The sequence below is a fragment of the Schistocerca americana genome, chromosome 7 (assembly GCF_021461395.2).
Source record: "Schistocerca americana isolate TAMUIC-IGC-003095 chromosome 7, iqSchAmer2.1, whole genome shotgun sequence".
NCBI classification, from domain to species: Eukaryota; Metazoa; Arthropoda; class Insecta; order Orthoptera; family Acrididae; genus Schistocerca; species Schistocerca americana.
In genome coordinates, this window is record NC_060125.1 from 252,645,939 (window position 1) to 252,668,804 (window position 22,866).

Here is a 22,866-nt window from a genome sequence, read left to right on the forward strand (position 1 = left end):
CTTACAAGCCTTCCAAGAATTCCTCACACCCAACATTGCTACACAACCCCTTCCTCAGGTACCTACAACATGATCCTAACCTCTCCTTTGCAGAACTCTAGGCCATACATTCACTAAAAGCTGATTACTCCATCATTATCCTCCCAGTAGACAAAGAATCTACAGCTCTGGTACTTGAGACAGGAGTATGTTAGTGAAGGTCCACATCAGCTGTCTGACACCTCTGCGTAAGCACCTGCCACCAAGATCCCATCTCTGTGATTCAAACTGACCTGCAGTGCCTCCTTAAAACCTTAGGCCCCTCACAAGGACTAACACCTTAATCCATAGAACTTCTTACCTCACACAAACCATGTTCTCCCATCTTTTACATTTTTCCAAAGATCCACAAACTCAGTCATCGTGGCTGTCCTATAGTTGCTGGCTTCAAAGCAACATCAACAGCTGCAACCCATAGTACAAGACTTCCCCCCCTATATAAGAAAAATTGATGCCACATCCCTCCATACAGACATCCTCCACGTACATGGCCTGTCTGCTGCTGAACATTTCCTCAGTCAGCACCCACCTGATTCCAAACTTCCTGCTTATCTCGATCAACTTTATACATACCAACAACTGCTTCACCTTTGCAGGGCAGATATACAGACAGATCAACAGTGTGGCCATGAGACCCAGTATGAGTCCTTCCCATGCCAACCTTTTCATAACTTGCTTGGAGGGGGCTTTCGTGGGATCCATAAGCCTTCAGCCCTTGGTCTGATTTACATGCATTGATGGCATCTTTACCATATGGACTCATGGTAAGGCTGACCTGTTAAAATACCTGGAATCCCTAAATACTTTCTGCCAATCAAATTTCACAAGGTTTTATTCCAAATCACATGCCACTTCCCTTGATGTTGATCTCATCCGCACCAGAGGTCAGCTACACACTTCTGTCTGCATTAAACCTACTAACAAACAACAGTACTTACATTTTGATAGTTGCCATCATTTCCATGTCAGATGTTCACTCTCATGCAGGCTTGGCATTTGAGGCAAACATATTTGTTCAAATGCAGACTGTTTACAGCAATACACCACCATTCTCATTTCAGACTTCACTGGATGTAATTACCTCACCAACCTAGTTCAAAAACAGATTTCCGAGGCCATCACTTCCAATCCTGGTACTGCTGATCCCTCCAAAAACCAGCTTCACAGCAGGCCACTTATCACTTAGTATTATCCTGGTCTGGAATATATCAATCAACCACTTCGACAAGGCCATGACTTCCTAAACTTAGCCCTGAAATGGTGCCCATTCTATCTGAGATTTTAGCCACCATGTCCAAGAGATTTTATCTACCACACCTATAATAACTTTTTGTCACCCTCTCAATATCCTTGTCAGACTCTATACTCCTTCTGAACCCATCTCCCTACCCATCGGCTCCTACCCTTGTGACCATCCTCTCTGCAATAACCAAGCAAGGTGGCACAGTGGTAAACACACTGTAGTTGCATTCATGACGACAATGGTTCAAACCCAAGTCTGGCCATCCAGATTTAGGTTTTCCATGATTTCCATAAATCGCTTCAGGCAGATGCCGAGATGGCGTGACCGGCTTCCTTCCCCATTCTTCCCTAATCCAATGAGATCGAGGACCATGCTGTTTGGTCCCTTCCCCCCAAATCAACCAATCACTCTCTGCAGTACTTGCTTATGCACCCTCCTACTACCATCTACATTTGCCCGGTAACTGTCAAGACATATACTATCAAAGGGAGGGCCACCTGTGAAATAACACATTTGCCTTTCACATTGGCATGACTACCATCAGATTATCAGTTAGAATAAATGGGGATAGTCAGAGGGTGTATACCAGCACCACACAATATCCTGTTGCAGAGCATGCTCTACAACATAACAGTTGTGACCTCGGTGCCTGTTTCACAACATGCACCATCTGGATTCTTCACCCAGACACCATTTCCTGAGAACTCCGCATGTGGGAACTAGTGCTACAACATGGCCTTGGCTCTCGCTACCCACCTTGCCTTAATTTACATTAATTTCTTCCATCTTAGCATTTCTTCACAGTAACTACTCATTTCTTCACTCCATTTTAGTTTTCTATATCTTTCATTTTCTGACATGTCTATTTTTCTCTGTCTCCTTACCACCTCTATTACATACAGTTCACTTAGCTTTTCACTCTTATTAACTTGTGCATGGCATTTTAGCAGTAATCTGTGTCTTACATATTGCCCTGTCTTCCACTTTTAAGATCTCAGGTTTTCAAATTTCATCTGGTGCAGTCCACAACCATTAGTCTTTTCTTCTCATTCCGTCTGGTAAGTCTTCCCTGATCTGGGGTTCTGGGTGACTTTTCAGAACACTACCACTTTTCCTAAACCTCTACAGTCCTTTTCCTTCACCCCTCTTCCTTCCCCTTCAACCCGTCTGCCAGAAGAAGGAGCCACTGGCTCTGAAAGCTTGCATACCTAAAACCCTTTTTTTTATATGTGTGTTCTCCTTCCATGGCTTGGTGGACAAATGTCTTGAGGCTAATTTAAGGAAGACCACAAAATGAAAAACAAAGAATTTGCTCATTACATCTACAATTATTTCACATTAGTTCACAATTAAAGTCTTTGATGAAGGATATAAAATATTATAGTCATTTGTACAAGGTAGTACAACATCTTTAGACAGTTAAATGGTTAATCAGGAGATTACATATCAAAGCTAAGTTTAGGATTTTTTGCTTGTAAGAGTATCAATACATTGTGTTCCATAATTCCAGCATGTAAGAGGGCCTTCCAGTGAGTGGAATGAGACAAGTAATATTTTAGTAAGTGGAAGCAGCCACTGCAAGTAACTTCTACAAAGTATACTAACAAAAAAATTATGAGTAATACTGATCCACTGACATTGATCATTTTGGGATTTGTTGTAGTTTACTTTACAGTGATTTGTGTATATTATGAGAAAAGAGCTACAAAAAGACACCGCTCTTCCTTATACACTATTTATCTGCTGTTTGTATTTAATTTTTGCATTTATTTTGTGACCTTAATTATCTTCTTCCCATTTTTATCCTAACAATTCTTCATAAATAGTGTTACTGCATCAGCATTTACAATTCTTTGAACTTGTACTCTTCGCTTTATAGACAAACCTAATTGGTGAGGATGGTTTATTGCTGTCATTTGAGCATCCTTTCTCAGATAAACTATTTATTATAGGCTCATACATAAGCCAGTTAGATTTAGAAATAAACTCTCAGTTAGTGTCACACTATGGCTTTCAATTCTTGGTGGTGATGTTACTGTGGTGATGAAACCAAATCTGGGCATCAGTAACCCTATGTGCTCTCAATCAGATTTATTGGGGTCCACCTCAATAGCTGAGTGGGCAGCACAGCAGAATGCCATGCAAAGGGGCCCGGATTCGATTCCTGGCTGGGTTGGGGATTTTCTCCTCGCAGGGACTGGGTGTTGTGTTGTCTTCATCATCATCTCATCACCATCGACATACAAGTCACTGAAGTGGCGTCAACTAAAAAGACTTGCACCAGATGACCAGTCTACCTGACGGGCGGTCTAGCCACATGACATTTCATTTCATTTCAATCAGATCTATCAGAACTGAAATCTCCATATACAGTAATTTCTGAGTTATTACTAATAAATCTTATTAGTATCCTCTCTAATTGTCTAGTGAAGTTCAGAACATTTGCCAAAAAGGGATGTGTGCACTGTCAGAATTGCTATCTTGCATATTTTAACTCTGTTGCTGAAGTAATTTAATTGGATGGATAAAAAATCTACTCACCAAGCAGTGGCAGAACACACACATAAATGAGGGTTGTAATTAGGCAAGCTTTTGGAGCTAGTGGCTATTCCTTCAGTCAGAATGGTTGAAGAGAAAGGAAGGAGAGGGGGTGAAGGAAAAGGACTGGGGAGGTCAAGGAAAAGGGGGAGATTTTGGGAAAGTCTCGCAGAAACCTGGGTGAGGGGAGACTTACCGCATGGGATGAGCATCTAGCTACTGCCACATTCATTTGACATATTATGTATGGGTGGGAATCACAGGGCACATCTTCTTGATTTTTTTAGGCAGCCAAAAGGTGATTTTAATCCCATGTTTGTTTAAGATTCAACAGTTTTACCAAGAACAATCAAAGCAGCAAATTAATCATAAAGATTATGTGGCTGTATCTATAGTTATTTGGAAAAACTTTCTTTTATAAACATTTGCCGTAGAAAGCCTAGCAAAGATATTGGAAATCACAGGGATTATGCAAAGAGTGCTCTGATTACAGTGAATGCTTCTTGGAATTAGTTCAGCAACTAGCTTCTTATTAGGTGCATTCAGCTGTTTGTGGTGTGAGTTCACACCCATGTGAGGTTGCTCACACTGTTAAGTGACTCCTACAGCTCTGTATTTACATGTTAAACGAAATGTTGATTGTTGCTGAAACTATTATCATCATGTTTCCTTACTTGCGCATTAAATTTTATTGTACTTATTCCTTTGATTTTCATTTCTTGTATGTCATTACTCTTTCCCACTTAACCACTCTGTAAAATTCCCTTTGTTTCACTTTTAGGTTATTTAAATGCAAGTCACACTTAACACTTTCTGTTTAAATATTTAACAGGTTCAAAGTTCACTGGCAGCTCAAGAGCAGAATTCATATGGTAGGGCTGGAGCTGTGGTGGAAGAAGTACTCAGTGCTGTTCGCACAGTTGTTGCATTTGCTGGTCAACAAAAGGAAGTAGAAAGGTGAATCACCATCTTTTTTCTGATTTATCATCTTTACATAAAATAAATCACAGTTGTCATGCAGCTAATAGTGTGTGTGTAAGGTGTTTATCATTTTATTGAGAAAGTAAGAAAGATTAAAAGTCTTTTCTACACTCGCTAACTTATAAAATTTTATTGAGATGTCTACATGTACAAAAAAAAAAAAAAACTCATACATTTTTCTAAAAATCTTCTTTTCATTTTGGATCTACTGACAAATGTTCCTGATTAATATTAATTTCTTGTACAATATTGTACTAATAGCACCATCATGGATACTTAAAATAAAAGTAGACTTTAATTTTCAGTACAACTCTTAAATTGAAGAATCAAATCTGTCCCATTTAGAGAAACGTAATTGACTTGAACTAAATTGGCTTATATGAGGCATCCTGAAAAGTAATGCTTCCAAATTTTTTATGTGAAAACTCTTAAAACTTTTTAAGTGAAACAAACATTATTAGCATGTTTGGTCTCCATATCTACATAATCACTTTGGCTACGAACATATTTCTCCCAATGAAAGACCAGACTGTTGATAGTATCACTGTAGAATGTTTGACTTTGTTGACCACACCTCTGCTTTCACTACTTCATCACTGTCGATGTGAAGAACTTGAAGGTATTCTTTAAGTTCTGGAAACAGCTGAAGATTGGCTGGGACAAGTTGGGACTGTATAAAGGATGATCAGTTATATTGTACTCAAGACATTGGAGTGTTGCAGATGTCACAGTGCTTATTTGTGGTGTGGCATTGTTATGTTGAAGGAGAGAGAGAGCTCCCGGTGTGAATGAACTCTTCAAATTCAAAACTCAATTACAGCACACTGTTCTTCAAGCACCAACATAGTTACATTATACACCATCAAATTAAACACTACAATTTGGAGCCCTATGGTGGCAGAGGGTTGCGAGTGGTAGACATGAATAATAAAGGTGTAGAGTGTTAATAATATTCATTTTATTTAATAAGTTTTAAAAATTTTCACTTAAAAACAGAGGCATTAATTTTCACCCCATTCCTGTAAATAGTATTTAAAAATATTGGAAATTTTATTTTATAGAGCATATTCTAATGCTGTTGTAAGTGACAAATTTCTTTTATTGACTGCAAAGACTGTTCATTGTTACACAAAGACCTAAACTACATCAAGACTTGTCTATATAAATTAACAATAAAACAGCAGAATTCTTTCACAATTTTCCTACCTAGTCATTGACATGTTTCAGTAAATGAATTTCAATTATTTACTCCAAAGCAGTTATGAAAAAGGGAAATATGAAATATGTTCAAAAATCTCTTTTTTCCTTCCAGGTATAAAGACAAGCTGGTTTTAGCTGAAAAAATGGGAATCAAGAGAGGAATGTTCACTGGTATTGGTGCAGCAACAATGTGGTTCATTACATACTGCAGTTATGCACTGGCATTCTGGTATGGAGTCACACTCATAATTGACTCAAGAGTTATGGGTGACTATGAGTACACTCCAGCTGTTCTTATCATTGTGAGTCAAATTTTATTTTAATGTCCTCCTTTTTTTGTGGACTGTGGGTGGGGTGTGGGGGGTTGGGGAGGACAAGACAGATGTACAGCACCCTGTATGTTAATTACTTCTGTAAATGCACATTGGATGTGGAATGCAGCAATAAAAATATCTCAGTCATAAACAACATAATTAAAATTTAACTACATGAATTATAATAGAATACTACTCAGCACAGAGAGGAGGCATAGAGCAGCATGTAGGCCCATGTAAAAGTAAATTGTTTATTATTCTTCAGCTTCCTGACTATGTATTTCATTAGATGAAGAAATACACATTAGTGCATGCAAAACGTACACATACATGATCACTATTGTCTCTGGGCACCAAGAGAGCCTTGTGGAAATTAGGCACCACAGGGATTAACCAAACAATGCTTTCACTATTCTAAATGCTTCTGAAAATGTCATACTGGAAACATTCAGGTACAGAACATGTCAAATATAGTGGAATCATTTGACGGGCTCAGCATCAGCGCTTCCCATAAAATTTGGCAAACAGTAGAAATAAACTGCCCAAATAATGAAATACAAGAAGTTGAAACTGTTCAGTTTTCAGGACTGCAGGTTGATTACAACCTTAATAGAAAACCGTATACTTTAGTCACAATAAAACACTTTAGTTCACTTTCATTTGGAGTGCACGTGATTACTGCTATAGGAGACTTACAACTGGAGAAACTAGTTTATTCTGCATATTTACATTATCAAATGAGTTACAGAATAATTTTTAGAGAAACTCAGTTTAGAGGGATTGTATTTTCAGCACACAGAAGTATGTTATAAGAATTATACATTGTTTTGTAGAATGTCCCCCTGAGAGCTCTTCAATAAAGTTAGTATTTTGACAAATGCCTCAATATATACATATTCATCAACATCCTTTATCATTGCCAATATTTTCTTTCTTTCAAAAAATAATAAAAAGCATGAATGGGACTAAAAGCAACCTCTGCAAGGACTTCGAGGGCTTAATTTGGCATAAGAAGGAGTCAGATACATGGATGTACTTGTGTTCAGCAATGTCCCAAGAGCACTTTAAATGTCTTGTACATAATGTGATAGAGCTTGAGATAACACTAGATAACTCTCTGATGGGTAGTTCTTTCTTCATAAGAACTTCTATTATTAATGTTACATGTTCTTTTATAGTTTAACATCAGCACTGTAATACCATAATATTTCAAAATCAATAGCGTTAAGGCATCATATTTTATTAAACCTAAATAATATGTATGTCTTTGACTTCTTTTCCCATTTCAAAGACCCTTCTCCATGGGATCCATGGAATACAATTTTACAATTTAATGTAAAGCAGTAGTAATGCTGTTGCCCATCACAAAAGGACATCTCTTCATAAATGTCTTTTCCTACCCTGAAATCTCATCATCAGTAATGACATTTTTCTGACAAACTGAATATCTGTTGCAATAATGACCCACAGTAGTTGCTCTTTTATATTTATTTTCTGCTTCCAGTTTTAAGTAACTATTAATTCTCATGTGGTACATTTAAAAAATAAATAAGCAAATAATAAAAAAGGAGAAATAAGATCTTCTAATATAGTGCTTGAGAATGAGCCATACATTGAAACTGATAGCAGTAAATAAAATATGAAAAAAGCAACTCTAGTTGCTCATTATTACAATAATATACAATCACACAATTTGCTGAGGTTGCAAAACAACATACACAAGAAGTACCACATATCTTATTTTCACATTTCCTCCTATTTTCTGTGCCTATACTTTTATCCTGGCATTTCTTCTCTCTCAGTTCCTGCATCCTACTATCACTCATCATCATAATTGACAATGGTATTATCATCTTTGTCATCAGCCATTTGACATTTGACATTCTCTCCTGAATGAAAATGTCATCTGTTCTTTTCTATGCATTTTGCTTAGTAACGTGCATCCATGTTGCTCCTGCATGTTTCCAGTTTTGTGTAGCCACCTTCAATAGGACACTATCTCAGTTTATTCTCAGTTCTCAGAAATCAGGAAAGAACTTTCTTGGCCTATCTGCTGTATGTGGGTAATTGTCCTGTCCATCTCAGTTTCGTTCTCTTTGTAATCATAATTATGTCTTTCAGTCAAGTCTGTCCTTTGATCTGTTTGTTTGTTTTCCTGTCTATCATTGTAATTCATAATGTTTATTTTTCCTTCGAGTAATGTTCCATTTTTATTTTTATTGAACCTCACACTGCAGTGCTCAGTTATGTCTTGTAAGGTGTCTCTTAATTTATTTTCTAGTAGCTAAATCTTCAGAATAGATGTTGTTGGAAATATTTGCAGGCTTTACTGACAGATTCACTGATTATACTCACACATGATGAAATTAAAGTCAGTAGATCATCATTGGTTGGCACTTACTTTTTGAAAACATCTTTTTATTTTATTTTATTTTATTTTATTTTATTTATGTGCGTATTCCATAGAACCTTTTATGCATATGGGACACTAGGGTTTGGAATGAGTCAAAGTATATATAAATGTAAATTATGTAGAACATATAACAATGGAAAGTACAGTTAATCTACAAAAATAGTAGCAGAGATAATAAAAACATTAAATTAAAATAAAAGCTGAAGCAAAGTGAAAAAGGGACGTAATACAAGGATGAGCAAATTTTGCACACCAATATGTAACAAAGAAACAATAAAAATATATGAGATAAGAGGTCTACACATCTCTGTTACATAATGCATCTAGTGAATAAAAATTTTTATTGAGTAAATACATCTTAATTTTACCTTTAAATATTGTGCTGTTACTACACAGACCTTTGGTGTTATTTTACAGTGATTTAAATATCTCAATACTGGAATACCATACATCTTTCTGTACCCAGATTAGAGTTTTGAAAGCGCAATGGAGGTCAGCCTTTCTTCTTTTATTGTGATCATGATACTTTTCACTGGTTTCATAGTGCAAAGGATCATCAGTCATGATGCCCATAATGAAATAAACATACTGGTAAGTGGTGGCAAGTTTACCAAGTTTCTTAAAAAGTAACAGTAGGTTGACAATCTGCCTATTGGCTTCTGTCTCGGGTTCTTCGGCCGACATTTACCTGATGATTTTCATGACGTTTTGCCAGCATGAGTGGCTGACATTGTCAAAGCTTCACCCCCCACTACCGGCGGTGAACAGGAGCTGAGCTCGTGGCTGCAGACTATATGTACCTGGTGCACCAATGTCCGAGGGCTTCTCCACGGTCATTGCCAGTGCAGTTCTCCTCTTGCTACCTGCGATGGTCGTTCGCTGCAGTACGGGAAGCCAGGATCCTTTTACCTTAAGGATTTCCTCTTTCTTGTTGAAGCTATTTGCATGTTCAACAAGAAAGAGGAAAGCTTTAAGGTAAACAGATCCTGGCTTCCCATACTGCCGTGAATGACTGTCACAGGTAGCAAGAGGAGAACTGCACTGGAAATTACCACAGAGAAGCCCTTGGACGTTGGCGCGCCAGGTACATATAGTCTGCGGCCATGAGCTCAGCTCCAGTTCAATGCCAGCCACTTGTGCTGGCAAAACATCAGTAAAATCATCAGATGAATGTAGGCCAAAGAACCCAAGACAGAATCCAATAGGCAGTCTGTCAACAAGTGGCCATGAAAGCCTTAACAATTTTGTGTAACAGTAGGTTCTTTGGAGAATCAGATAACATATTTCTGCAAAAAGAAAACTTTCTTTGATGTAGGTGAACTGCCCCAGAACATAATTACAAAGACATAATGGTGTGAAAGTACTCAAAATAAGTGGGATTTTTGACACTGATGTCTTCAATATGTGATACTGACCTAAAGACAAAAGTATCAGAAGTCAATCTTTTTATGATCTGGAATTTATGATCTGCTATTGATATGGTGGGCTACAAAATTGGTGCAGTATACCCTTTGTATTTGCTGACTGTCGTGTACAATAGGCTTCTGCTGTGAGATTTTTTTTAATCAGAATTGAACAGGATATGATTAGTTTTGCTCTGATTTACCAACAGTGAGTTTACTTTGAATCAGGTTAAGAGATCTGAGAGTAATTTGTTGCCATCAGCCTCTAGACTGGTGGAATGCTTGTTGTTTATCACAGTGCTAGATCACCAGTAAATGTAGTGAACTTACAAGTTTTGTATGATAAGGATAAGTCATTTATATACCGTATTTACCCAAGTATAAGAGGACCCTGGATGTAAGACAGCTACCCCCTTTTTTAGGAGGCTCCTTGAGAAAAATATTAACATATTCTGACTAATTAAAATCATGGGCTGTTTTACTGGCATAAAGTATCTGCCAAAAAGTTAACATTATACATATTCCAAACTTATGGCATTTATTGATTGTCTACATTTTGATAATTCTAGGAAAAATAAAATAAACAAAAAGAAATGGTTTACATTAATTTTTGGACCATTTTATTTTCTATTTTTTATATACTAACCATATTGTCTGTGGTATCACTATTTTTAATCCTCATTGCCATTATCATAATAGCACTGCTGTGAAATTTATACCCTTGTTGTCACAAATATTTGGCTGATTCTTCCCACTGTGTTGCTATTTCTGTGGTTGTCATTACAGTGGGCTTGAGAAAACAGAAGTTTTTTCTGAATATGTACTGAATTTCACTTCTATATTGATGTGAGAATATTACAACATCCCTTGCTTCCAAACACATTGCCTGCCCAACACTCTCTCACTGGCTGCTCAGAAGCAGCTTACACATCCCCCTTTCATTACCATTGTACTTCACAATGAGCACCAACAAAGCTGCAGCAAGAAACATGCAAGTACACCACTGACCTCTATCTAGACTTTTACTGTCTCCTGCCGAAATGAATACTGTTGTTGAGTGTTTGTCCAATTTTAAAGTCAGTTCAATTCTGTCTACAAATGGATTCAGGTAAACCACAGTTTAAACATGTTGGATGTTTATAAAAAGTCAAAGTATGTGATATGGATTTCCACAGTTGGCAACATAACAAAATTCGCTGCTCACTAACCGCTCCCCTCCCTGAAATCGTCCTAGCTCTCTGCCAAGCAGGTGTAACTGTTCCTGTTCCAACCATTGCATAGTGCTGAGTTTGAGCAGCTGTGAAAAACAGACTGCAATATCTGCTAGTGTGTGGGTCATATGTAACAACACGAACTAATCCATAATTAAGAGATCACAATTATGATTCAGTCCCATTCTTGAACTTTCACTCATACCATGATCTAGTGATGTCTGTTGGTGCTATCTCTATGATGGGTCTTGCTGCTGTAATTTGTTCTCATGATAACAGTTACAGTCAGTTTCATGTGATTTATTTCCTTTGTTAGACATTCCATTTTAGATTAATTTTCCTTCTTATTTCAATTGAATGTCACCATCATGTTCTAAATTTGATTAAAAGCTGAAATGTTTTTACCCAGTATTCTAATATGCAAACACCTAGCAAATTTATCATTTGCAATCCACTCAGTAAATCACTACAGTCTTTCATAACCAAATAAAATATTGATGTTGGTTCTGAATCAATTAATGTTTTTTGAAGGACAATATTTCCATATTCGAATGTTACCTTTACTTAAAAAGCAGCATTAAATTTTCTATGCGATATCCGTACATGTAAGAAAACATCTATTGTGAACCTTTTTGCATACAACAGAAGTTTGCAAGATGATAGAATTTAATACTATTTCCTCCTGTGTTTCACAGAATTGTCAAATTTTGATCAGAACAATTGATTGTTGTTGTGGCTAGTTTATAGTTTCTCACATAACTCTTTACATTAACACTACATAATTTTGTGTCACACAATTGGTTCAGCCATGTTGATACTGTATCAAGCACTTTGGTGTGTTAGGAAATCTCAAACCTGCTGTAATGTGAGTATCATTTGCCGAGCCCTATCCTTCTCAATTCTTTAAAATAAACTTGCATGTGATCTCAGTGGCCAAAGATTCCTCTCTAAATGTGAGATGACCCCTACAAATGTAAGACCACCCCTATATAATCTATTAAACAACATTAAAAAGTTGACCTCAGCAGCAATAGTTTAATCTGTGAATATAAGGTGATCTTGATTTTTTTGAATGAGGAGTTTAGAAAAAAAACCTTATCTTATATTCAGGTAAATACAATACGTGAGAAACAGCAGTAGATGAAGGACAGATCATTAAGAGACTCCATGGAGTGCAGTGCCCCACTTGGTCTCTATCCCATTATCCACTTTGCTGATCTCACCCAAAAGTACCGTCTGTTTCCTGTCTTTTTTTCAAAAATTCCATAATAAATAACCTATCTACCAGTAAAATTCAACTGTAATACTTACTGTAACACTTTCTTAGTAACTAAGCTTAACAGGTCATCGATTTCCAATAGAATTCCTTGGAAGAGAGTCCACAGTGTTCCTACAAAAACCTAGATTATCATGGTCTGAGTCATATTGTGAAACATTTATGTTACGGTCAACTTATATCTCACATAAGAACAAAGTAAGGCAATACAAAATACTTTAGTGCATGTAGAGAATCAAATGTGAGATGAGAAACAAAAACACTTATGTTTCTTACTTTCTCTCTCCTTTATTTTACTCATTAAAGTCTCTGTGTGTAGGTTCTCTTTGGTATGCTTGGTGGAGCATTCAATATGGGAATGGGGCTGCCCCACCTTGAAGCATTTAGTGTTGCGTGTGGTGCTGCAGCTGCTGTGTTCTCTGTCATCGAGAGAGTTCCTCAGATTGACAGCCTTAGTGAGTCTGGCAAAAGACCAGATAGTGTTGTGGGAGATATACAACTCACTGATGTTCACTTCCAATACCCGTCTAGACCAGATGTTCCGGTAAGTATTAACCATTTCAGTTATTCTCTTCTCTTGAATCCAAAATTGGTTTGCAAAGATATCACTCACTTTCACAAGGTAATATGAGTTCTTATCCACAAGTGATTTTGTTTGGAAAGTAAGAGAGAAACACCACTCATCAATAAAAGACCATTCAGAAAGTGTAAAAATTTTTTGTGGCTTGTGGGGAAATATTGTATTTGGCTTTCAGTGCAATGCAAGACTATTACCAGTAGGAAGGATTTTTTTCTGGAGTGCATAAGACCCAAAAAACTGCACAAATTTCTAACAATACACATGGTTCCAGGATGAACAAATGTCATTTGGTCAGTATACACTAATCAAACAAATGAGTCTCCACATTAAAATTAGTAAGAGCTGACATCTTCAGACGATTTCTGAAACCTTTATAAAAATAATTTATAAAGTTGTTTGTCTCGATCACAATTATACATTACTTTGCAATTTATCACTAGTTTTAGTTGCTAGACAGCCATTTTCAGATCTGTAAAAATAACAATAAACAAAACAATGGCCTTAAGTTTTGCAATCTTTAGGAAAATACATTATTTCAGAGCAGTAAACATTAAGTAGTGAAAAAATGCTGCTCATGCTAGAGATTTTGTGGCTATGTACATTTATTTGTATAGTCCTGAGATACACTTTCAGCCATTGCTACTGTAGCCTACAGTGTGCATAGACACAGAACCTGTATCAGGAGTGGTAGGTTTTCACTACTTCATGTATTATTCTGAAACACCATAATATATATCTTAAAGACTGTAAAATTCATGCTAACTTAAATATAATTTCATGATTACTGCTATGGAAGCCTAGTAACTGAAATTAGTAATCATTTGTAAAGTAATGTATTATTGAGGTTTAGAAACGTGTTGTGATTTCATTAAAAAACATAAAAGTTTAAGTAATGCACAAGAGTTTCCTGATTTGAGCTACAAGATTCATTACTTCTAGGGAAAGATGATTTGACATCAGCTGCTCACCACTTACAAATATGACCCAGGAAATGAAATCGTTCTCTGACAGGTGGCTAATTGAAAAGTTGGCATAATAACAAAACAAGAAAATGTAATGTGATGTGATGTTCGAGACCACTTTTATACATTAACACAAATAAAATAATAGAAACATACATGTTGTAGAGATACACCAGAATGTCAGTTTTAGCAGGTATTAATGAACCAACTACAGGTCCCTAATAATGCAGAAAGTTAATATTAGACTGCAGTTCACTGGAGAGATTCTAAAACATATAGCTTATGTTAAATCAGTTTACTTACCATCTACTATATTAGCCAAACTATGCTTGAAAAATGTTTGTTTGTCTGCAATTTCTTATCATTACCAAACCACAAAAATGAATGAGACTGAATGAAGTCGTGAAACACATGTTTTGTTTGACTCAAGTATGTTACTTGTGCCTCACAGAAGAAAACGTAGGTATGGTATGAAGCACCATCAAGAGACCAACTCATAAAATTTAAAAACTCTCTGAGAGAAATGTAAGTGGATATGATAAATTGATGTATTGCTTTGTCCTAAAGTGCATGTTATGACTGCTTGTATTGCAGTGCAGTTCTTTGGAGAACTCATGTTTAAACACAGTAATTTTGATGGTAATATCTTTATTGAAATTGCTGAATGTTTGATCGGTCTTATGGTAACACTTAACCAAAAATATGTGTCTTTTTGTGTAGGTATAAGATATGAAAAACATTTTATAGAAATTAACATAATGAATTCATTTATTTTCCTTTAGTTTTTCTTTCACTTGCAGGGCATTTTACATCAAAGCTCTGAATGCAGATATGTTACAAACAATGTTTCAAGAGTCACTTTTTACCAATATCTTTCTTTTTAGGTCCTTCAGGGATTAAATCTCAGAATCAAACATGGAGAAACAGTTGCATTAGTTGGTAGCTCAGGATGTGGAAAATCAACTGTTATCCAACTTATTCAGCGATTATATGATCCTGTCCAAGGAAAGGTATGTTCGTAACTTGTAGAATTTTTCATACACTGTGAGCACAAGCACAACATAATATCTCTTACAGTTGGCTGTACTGCATATGTTTCTCAGTTTTGAAATATATGGTCTCTTAGTTCTGAATTGATAGGGAATAAGGTACTGTGTTTATCACTTCACGTAATTGGAGCTACATGTATAAATGAAGAGTAAAGTCTGTTATAAATTTAAGAAAATTTCACTGAACAAAATGATAGTATTTGGCGTGGTTTCATAAATATGCCACAAATTCACACCTGTATCTTGGAATATATTATTCAGTTAACTAAAGTCTTCAACAAAGAATATTAAAACATTTGTTCCATTTAGATATATTAAAATGTACATATGTAAAGGGCTCTTATGAAGTACTTAGCAGGTGTTTATTATTCATACTTTCAAATATAAAAAATACGGAAGTTACATTAGATCTACTACTTGGAAAGGGACTCGATTTACTTAGCCATTGCATGAGCTAACTTGCCCACATGACAATGTGCAGTCATGTTCCAATTCAAAATAGCATGCATTTTTGCATCGCAGTGTGATCACAAAAAGGGTTTGTGGAAAATACCTACTCAGGAAGCCATGACAACTTGTTGGTAATGGCGTTACTTTTGCTGACAGTGAGAATGAGAAAGGTGTGATAGCACTAAAAGAGAAAGCTATGGAAGATGCAAGCAAATGTTAACAAGCACAAATTAAGTACGTCAGTGATATACAAATTACAGGAGAGGGACACAATGCCGAGTGCAGTAGGATTCAGATATCAAACCTAAACCAGAATAAGTAAAATGCACACAATAAATATTTCATTAATGATACAGACAAATGTTCTGTTAGACAGCAATTTCCATAATATTGTGAACAATACAAGGAAGTACCATCTTTGCAAAGACTTCACAGCATTTGTTGCATAGTACTAGAATTCCAGAACAGCAAGGAAACTGAGTTTAAAAGATGTCAGAATGAATGAGTCAGTATGTTAAGATGAAATAACAAACTTGCAAAAAGAGCATACTACATAAGATTTTTATGAAAATTGAAGCATCAGAACTAAAGCAGCCAGTAGTTTATTTAGAGAAACCATTGATTTGTTCACTTTACACTGTGAATAAATGTTGCAAAGTGACGTTTGTCAAGAGCATTGTCAAACAACAGTGTTGCTCAAAATTTCATTGTTTTGAATGCAGTGTTTTGTTTTGTATTCACTTCTTCTCTATATAACATGAAAACGTCAGAGTAACACATAGGAATGGAGAGATAAACCTTAATAATGTGTGGAGACATGGACAGCTGAATTTTTGGCATCAATTAAAGAGCAACAGCCCTTCCTGACTCTTTCACCGACAAAATTCTGCTAGAAGACGATTCCCTCCTATTTCTGCCTTCTGCCATACCATCTAGACCTAAATCTTATAGAACTGGTTAGGAATCTTGCAAAGAATAAGATTCCGTGTTGTAATACAACAAGTGTCTTGCTCTCTAACCCCACCCCCACCCCCTCCCGTCCCCCCAAAAAAGAAAGATAGTTGATTCTTTTGTTGCTGATAGAAGAATGTTAGTGTATGTTGGCCTGGTTCAAACTTTTTGATGTATGAGGGTGTTGAAAAATAATACCTTCAAATTTTTTATTCTGTTCTCAATATGGATTGAGATATTACATGTCATATATATTACTCAGTCAACTTTCCTACTTCACTGATGCAAGTTTTAAAATGGTGGTGTGTAATGTAACTATGCCAATGAGTTTCTAACTGCAGAAAGCATGCCAATTGAAATTCATAGAAGAATGAAAGCTGTCTATTTGCTGATTGTATCAACATCAGTAATGTGAGCTGTTGGGTTTTTCGTGATGTTAATGAAGGAAATAGTGGTGTTAATCTCAACATGTGTAACAGAGCTCAGATTGGACCACCGTGAATGGCAACCAACGAGACTCATCAGAACTGGGTTGTTGATCTCACAAGAGAAAGTAATGGGATAACACAGACACAGCTCTCAAGTAAGTTTGGCATGTAACAAGAGCATGTACAGACCGTCATTGCACAACTGTAATACAGAGAACTGTGTGCCTAGTGGGTGCTCGAATACTCATTCCAAATGTGAAACAGAGGCTATAGGACATCTGTCAACAATTTCTTTTGCATTTTGAGCATGAGTGTGATGGGTTATTTAAAAACATTGAAAAAGGTGATGAAAGTTAGGTTCACCATTCTGACCCCCCCAAAAAAGAGCATCAATGGAAATAAATGATCTCTCTTACCAAAACAGTTCAAGACCATACCTTCAGAAGGCAAAGTGATGCCCAAAGTGTTCTGGGATATTCGAGGTTTGGTGCAATTGGAATTGATGCCTAGAGACACCACCATAAACTTTGCAAGGTACTGTGAGACTCAGAAAACTGAAAGCATGAGTTTGAAGAGTTTTTCCATGCATGGAACACCCTCTGCTTCAGCATGACAGTGCCAGACTACACATGACCACTGCGACAACTGCAACAATCCGATGCCTTGAGTTCACTATCATCAATCGCCTTCCATACAGTCCTGATTTTACACCATCCAATTTTCATCTGTTTCCAAAATTTAAAGAATACCTTTGGGAACTTCGTTTTTAGATAGTGATGAAGTGGTGCAAGTGGAGGAGAGGTTGTGGCTCCCTCACCAAAGTCAAACATTCTGTAGTGATGTTGTCAACAAACTGGTGTCTTGTTGGGAGAAATTTGTTCATCTTTGGGGTGACTACATTGAGAAATTAATATATAGATTGAATAATAAAGATGTAGTATGCTGAAGATGTTTGTTTTATTTGAAAAGCATTGAGAGTTTTCACGTAAAAAATTCAGTCATTGCTTTTCAGCAGGCTCACGTAAAATACTACTTCAGTGACATGCAAATCACTTTCACTGCTTTTATATTTGAGTAGCTCTTCTATTGGCCTCACAAGGCTGAGGTGACCTACTTCTATAACTTTCTATTACAGAAAAAATTGATGTTGTCATTGAAAACTGAACCAAGAACCTCTGCATCACTAGCCATAATGCTATTAATTTGCTTATAGTATTGTGACATTAGGTTTTAGTGTTTATGACATTATAAAACTAGAAAGACAAAGGAAGTGTGTGATGACTGCTGTAGGAGAGATACTTTCACAGACGAGGAAATTGAAAATGTTACAAAATCTGTTGGCATAGATTGAAACAAAGAGTTGGCATTAATATCCACTACTGAAACAGCAGCTGATGACTCAGCATACACAACTGTTTAAAATATTGACATTATTGGAAAACCTGAAACTTCGCTCATCTCAGACACAGTTTTTATTGATGAAAATTGCTTATGATTTTGGTATTACATCATTTTCAAAGGCAAATTTTAAAAATATCTCATTATCCAGTGTGAATCATAGTCAAGTGGTTTACAGCAAATGGTGAGGCTCAATGTACCCATATGTCAATTTGCAAACATTATTTTAGCATGAAGATTATGTTATATTTTTAAAGTTTCCTTTGAAAATTATGTAAAATCAACATGCATATGGCAGTTAAAAAGTCCTGTGAAGTTAAGTCTAGTGAACATTCAATCCATTTCATATTTACTGAACAACTGATTAGACAGTCTCCAAATGTCTTGTTAAAAAGGTTTATGATTACCTGTGCAAACTGGGCTGGACATCCCTCATGTTGGTGCCATATCAATTACTTTCAGTTCAGTGGGACCTTTCAGTAATTGTGATGCCATATGTTTTAGAAAATATAGGTACTTGTGGCAGTTTACAGTCACAATGAAACAACAGCGACCAATTAAATGATTCTTGAAAAATCCAGCCACACATTGACAGACAAAAGTTATTTATCTACTTCTCTTGTCTAGCAAGGATTCCCAACTGACCATAAGAGAATATTACAAAGATTGATTAATATTACAAAGATTGATTTGAACTTGGTCCATAAACGATGTTTCAAGCATAAATAAAATCTTGCATATAAAGGATGCATCATTTTGCAGTTTTTGTAGTCATCATTTAGAGAATCATAGCCAACTTCAAATGCCACTGCTGTGTAACTTTTGACAGAGCAAAATGTGAAAAGGATGAAATATGTGATGTTTAAAGCTTTCCCGGCATACTGATTGTTCCATAAAAACAGCTGAACTCTGCTTGGAATCCTGTTATAGAGAAACTTCGTAGTCGACATAGTTATCTGCATAAAGATGGAAATCGACCTGATACCGATATGCCAGGCTTTCACAGTGGAGAGCGCGAGGCGCAGCTCATGGAGCCGTTATGAACACGCACGCTGAGCAGCACATGCGCAATGTCACCTCAGTACGGCTTTAAATAGTAGAGCTCAGCGCGTACTCGCCAGTACTACTACAGTGGCACTCACCTGAAGATGGCCAGAAGACTCTGCACCAAAATATTGTGGCAGGACATTACTGATATCCGGCAGTTCTCCCATGTTTTTATGGAACAGGATGAAATATGTTGGACTATGGTATTTGCAGAATATTCCTTTAGCTAATCCCAGTCACATATTCAAGCTGCCTCATAGCCATATATGTATTGTGTATTACCAATGATGAAATGTTATCTGTATTTTTCTGATCAGTTGTTGTTCTTTTTCATTGGTGTGCTTTATTTTTCACATTTTCAGTTCATTAATTTTTTAATAATGTTTGTGAAGACAGATTGTTAGGATAGGGAACAATCATGGTACATTGTAGCATGCAAGTGTATTACTACTGCAATAGTTTGATGGTATTTCTCTCAAATGAAAACCATATCCATTCTTTCGAATGTTGCGTACACTGTGAAAGTATGAACAGCTTTGTAAGTAAGTTTTCTGATCACCACAACAGCAGAGCACAGACTGATGGTCTTCAAGTGTGCAGGTAAACTCATGAATCATACCTGAGTTAGTTGCTCCCCCACATTTTTTAAAAAAATGTCAGTGTTGTAGTTGAGCAGCCATGAATGTCAAAAGTTACATGCATATGTCAGAAAATTTGCCTTCTTGTCCACTATAACTTAGCAAAAGCCACACTTCAGTATGTTTAGTCATATTGGATATATTTGGGTTTACACTAGATTTTTAATTCTGCAACTTACTACTATTTGCACTTTTGGAATTGCTCCAGCCTTGCATTTTATCTGGTAGTTCTTGTCATATAGCCCCACATTAAACCCTGGATGCAAGCTAGAGTCTATGTTATCTCGACAGGAGCTCCACTCTCAGATGCAATGGAGTCTTCTGTAATTGAGTGGGATGTTGGTGTTTATGATGTTGGTGCTGCTATTGAGTATCATATTGCTGTTACTTGTTGTTATTGCCACTCCTACTGCTGTTCGTACTGCTGTTACTGTCTCTAGAGTTGCATGTGCTATTTCTTTGGTGTTGGTACCACTGCTGTTAGGACTGCTAATGTTTGTACACATGGTACTGGTGCATTCTCCTTTGCAGTTTTCTCTTTTTGACCAAGCATTTTGGAGGCTGCTCCTGTTCTATTCATGGTAGATTTATTTACGGTGTGGCTACCTTCAAAATAATAGCTCACTTAACTGGCTTGTAATGATACATTATCATTTTGCTTGCTGGGAGTCTCCACTTTCATTAATTTTTTCACTCAGAAGTGTGTTGCCGTTCTTATTTAGACATGTGCTACATTTTATGTAATTGCATCACTCAAGAAAGTTTTGACTTTTATGTGTGATATTTGGATTTGGTTTGCAAATTTTCTTGAAGTGTCTGTTAACTGTACTGTCTTCAATATTTACACACAAAGTGGGTATGAGATCATTCTTGTCTGGTATTCCAGCAACAATTTCACTTTACAGAATTATTATTCATTCTGTGACAGAATGTGCAATAATTTGGAATATCCCGGTTGGTTAAAACTGTATACCAGACATAACTCAAATCTGGAACCTCTGCTGTTGTGGATACATGCTCTACAAACTGAGCTAGTCAAGCATGGCTCATGACCTACCCTCAAAGCTGTATTTCCACCAGGACCTCTCTCCTATCTTCCAAACTTCACAGAAGTTCTCCTGCATATCTCACATGACTATCTCTCCTGAAACAAAAGGTATTGTTGGGAAATGGCTTAATCACACCATGGGAAATTGTTTCCATAATGAATTTTCCTTCTGCAGTGAACTGTGTGCTGATGTGAAATGTCCTGGCAGATTAAAACTTAGTCCCACTCTGAGAAACTAATAATGTGTTTCTGTTCTGCAAAGACTGCCTTAAATGAAAATAATTAAGAAAAAATAAATGTTGAGAAAGAAATTTCTATCAAAAAGAAATCTGTATTACATTAATAAAACTAAAACTAAACAATTCCTATTGTTTTATTCATATGTATCATGAGGTGTTATATATTCCATGAACAAGATATTAATGTTCCTCACACAAATAACACTAAAACTAGGCCACAGTAAACAGGTGACAGAAAAATCAAATGTGAAACAGAACTATAATTAGCACTACAGCTGTCAGGTATGTACCATCCAAATACTTAGAAAATGCTTGTTTTTTATAATTCAGATTGGCAATCTTTTGACCATCCAATTAAAGAGGAAACTCATTTTTATTAGTGATAAGAACTAATGATCATAATCTGTCCCTGACACTCATAATCAATAACTTTATTAATTCTCCCTAATTGCATTTTGGGCATTTTTACTTTATCAGTTCATGTACAATATATTAAGGTTGATTATAAAACTTGATCATGGAGTGTTACAGTAAGGACACATAGAATTGTTGGTTTTAACATTTGTTATTTAAAATGCATTGTAAATGTAATAAACTAAATATGTTTAACAGTAATATCAAACTATTTTCCACCTTAAAGGTCTTTCTTGATGGAACTGATGTGAAAGAGTTAAATGTGAATTGGTTGAGAAACCAAATAGGAGTTGTTGGCCAAGAACCTGTTCTCTTTGCTACTACAATAGGAGAGAATATTCGATATGGGAGAGAAAATGCAACACAGGATGAAATTGAAATGGCTGCCAAAGAAGCAAATGCACATGATTTCATAACAAAATTACCTCAGGTAAGTTTTGTAAGTTGTTTAGTGTTTAATACTTTTTGTGATGTTACCACTCTTCTGTTTTGACCAGTTTTCATTGTTAATACTAGTAGATGAAACAGAGAGAAAGAGAGAGAGAGAGAGAGAGAGAGAGAGAGAGAGAGAGAGTTTGTGTGTGTGTGTGTGTGTGTGTGTGTGTGTGTGTGTGTGTGTGTGTGTGTTTGTGAAGAATGAAAATGCCAAGCAATGGTTCCCTCTGGAGTTCCAAGGGCCATTTGTCAGAGTTTCCTTTATAGTTGATGCACAGCTTGTCTGGTAAGCAGACTGCATGTAAGCTTATGTCTATATAAGTAAAACATCTTTGTAATAGAATGAGATGATTTGGTTTTCAAAAATAATAAAAACTGTTGGAGATGTGAACAGACGAAACAACAAGTGTCTGGAAAATGCTGTGATGTCAACAGTTGTGAAAACAACAGATTGTCATGCACCATAAAGGCACAATGAAAAGACTGTTTCACACTAAGCTTTTGATGAAAGCATTTTTCAGAAAAGAAAGAAAAAGATGCACACATACGCATGAGCAGACATGCCTCTCACACACACACACACACACACACACACACACACACACACAC

The 22,866-nt window shown here is 36.3% G+C and overlaps 1 protein-coding gene across 1 annotated transcript in view; it reads left to right on the top strand.

Annotated features, from left to right (window-relative positions):
* LOC124622655 (multidrug resistance protein homolog 49-like) overlaps positions 1-22,866 on the top strand; it is a 385,512-nt gene that overhangs the window by 218,729 nt on the left and 143,917 nt on the right. Inside the window, exons 8-12 of the mRNA XM_047148447.1 lie at positions 4,653-4,777; positions 6,114-6,303; positions 12,938-13,162; positions 15,045-15,170; positions 22,049-22,252. Of these exons, the coding sequence (XP_047004403.1) occupies positions 4,653-4,777; positions 6,114-6,303; positions 12,938-13,162; positions 15,045-15,170; positions 22,049-22,252 (870 nt within the window). The remainder of the gene's footprint in view (positions 1-4,652; positions 4,778-6,113; positions 6,304-12,937; positions 13,163-15,044; positions 15,171-22,048; positions 22,253-22,866) is intronic.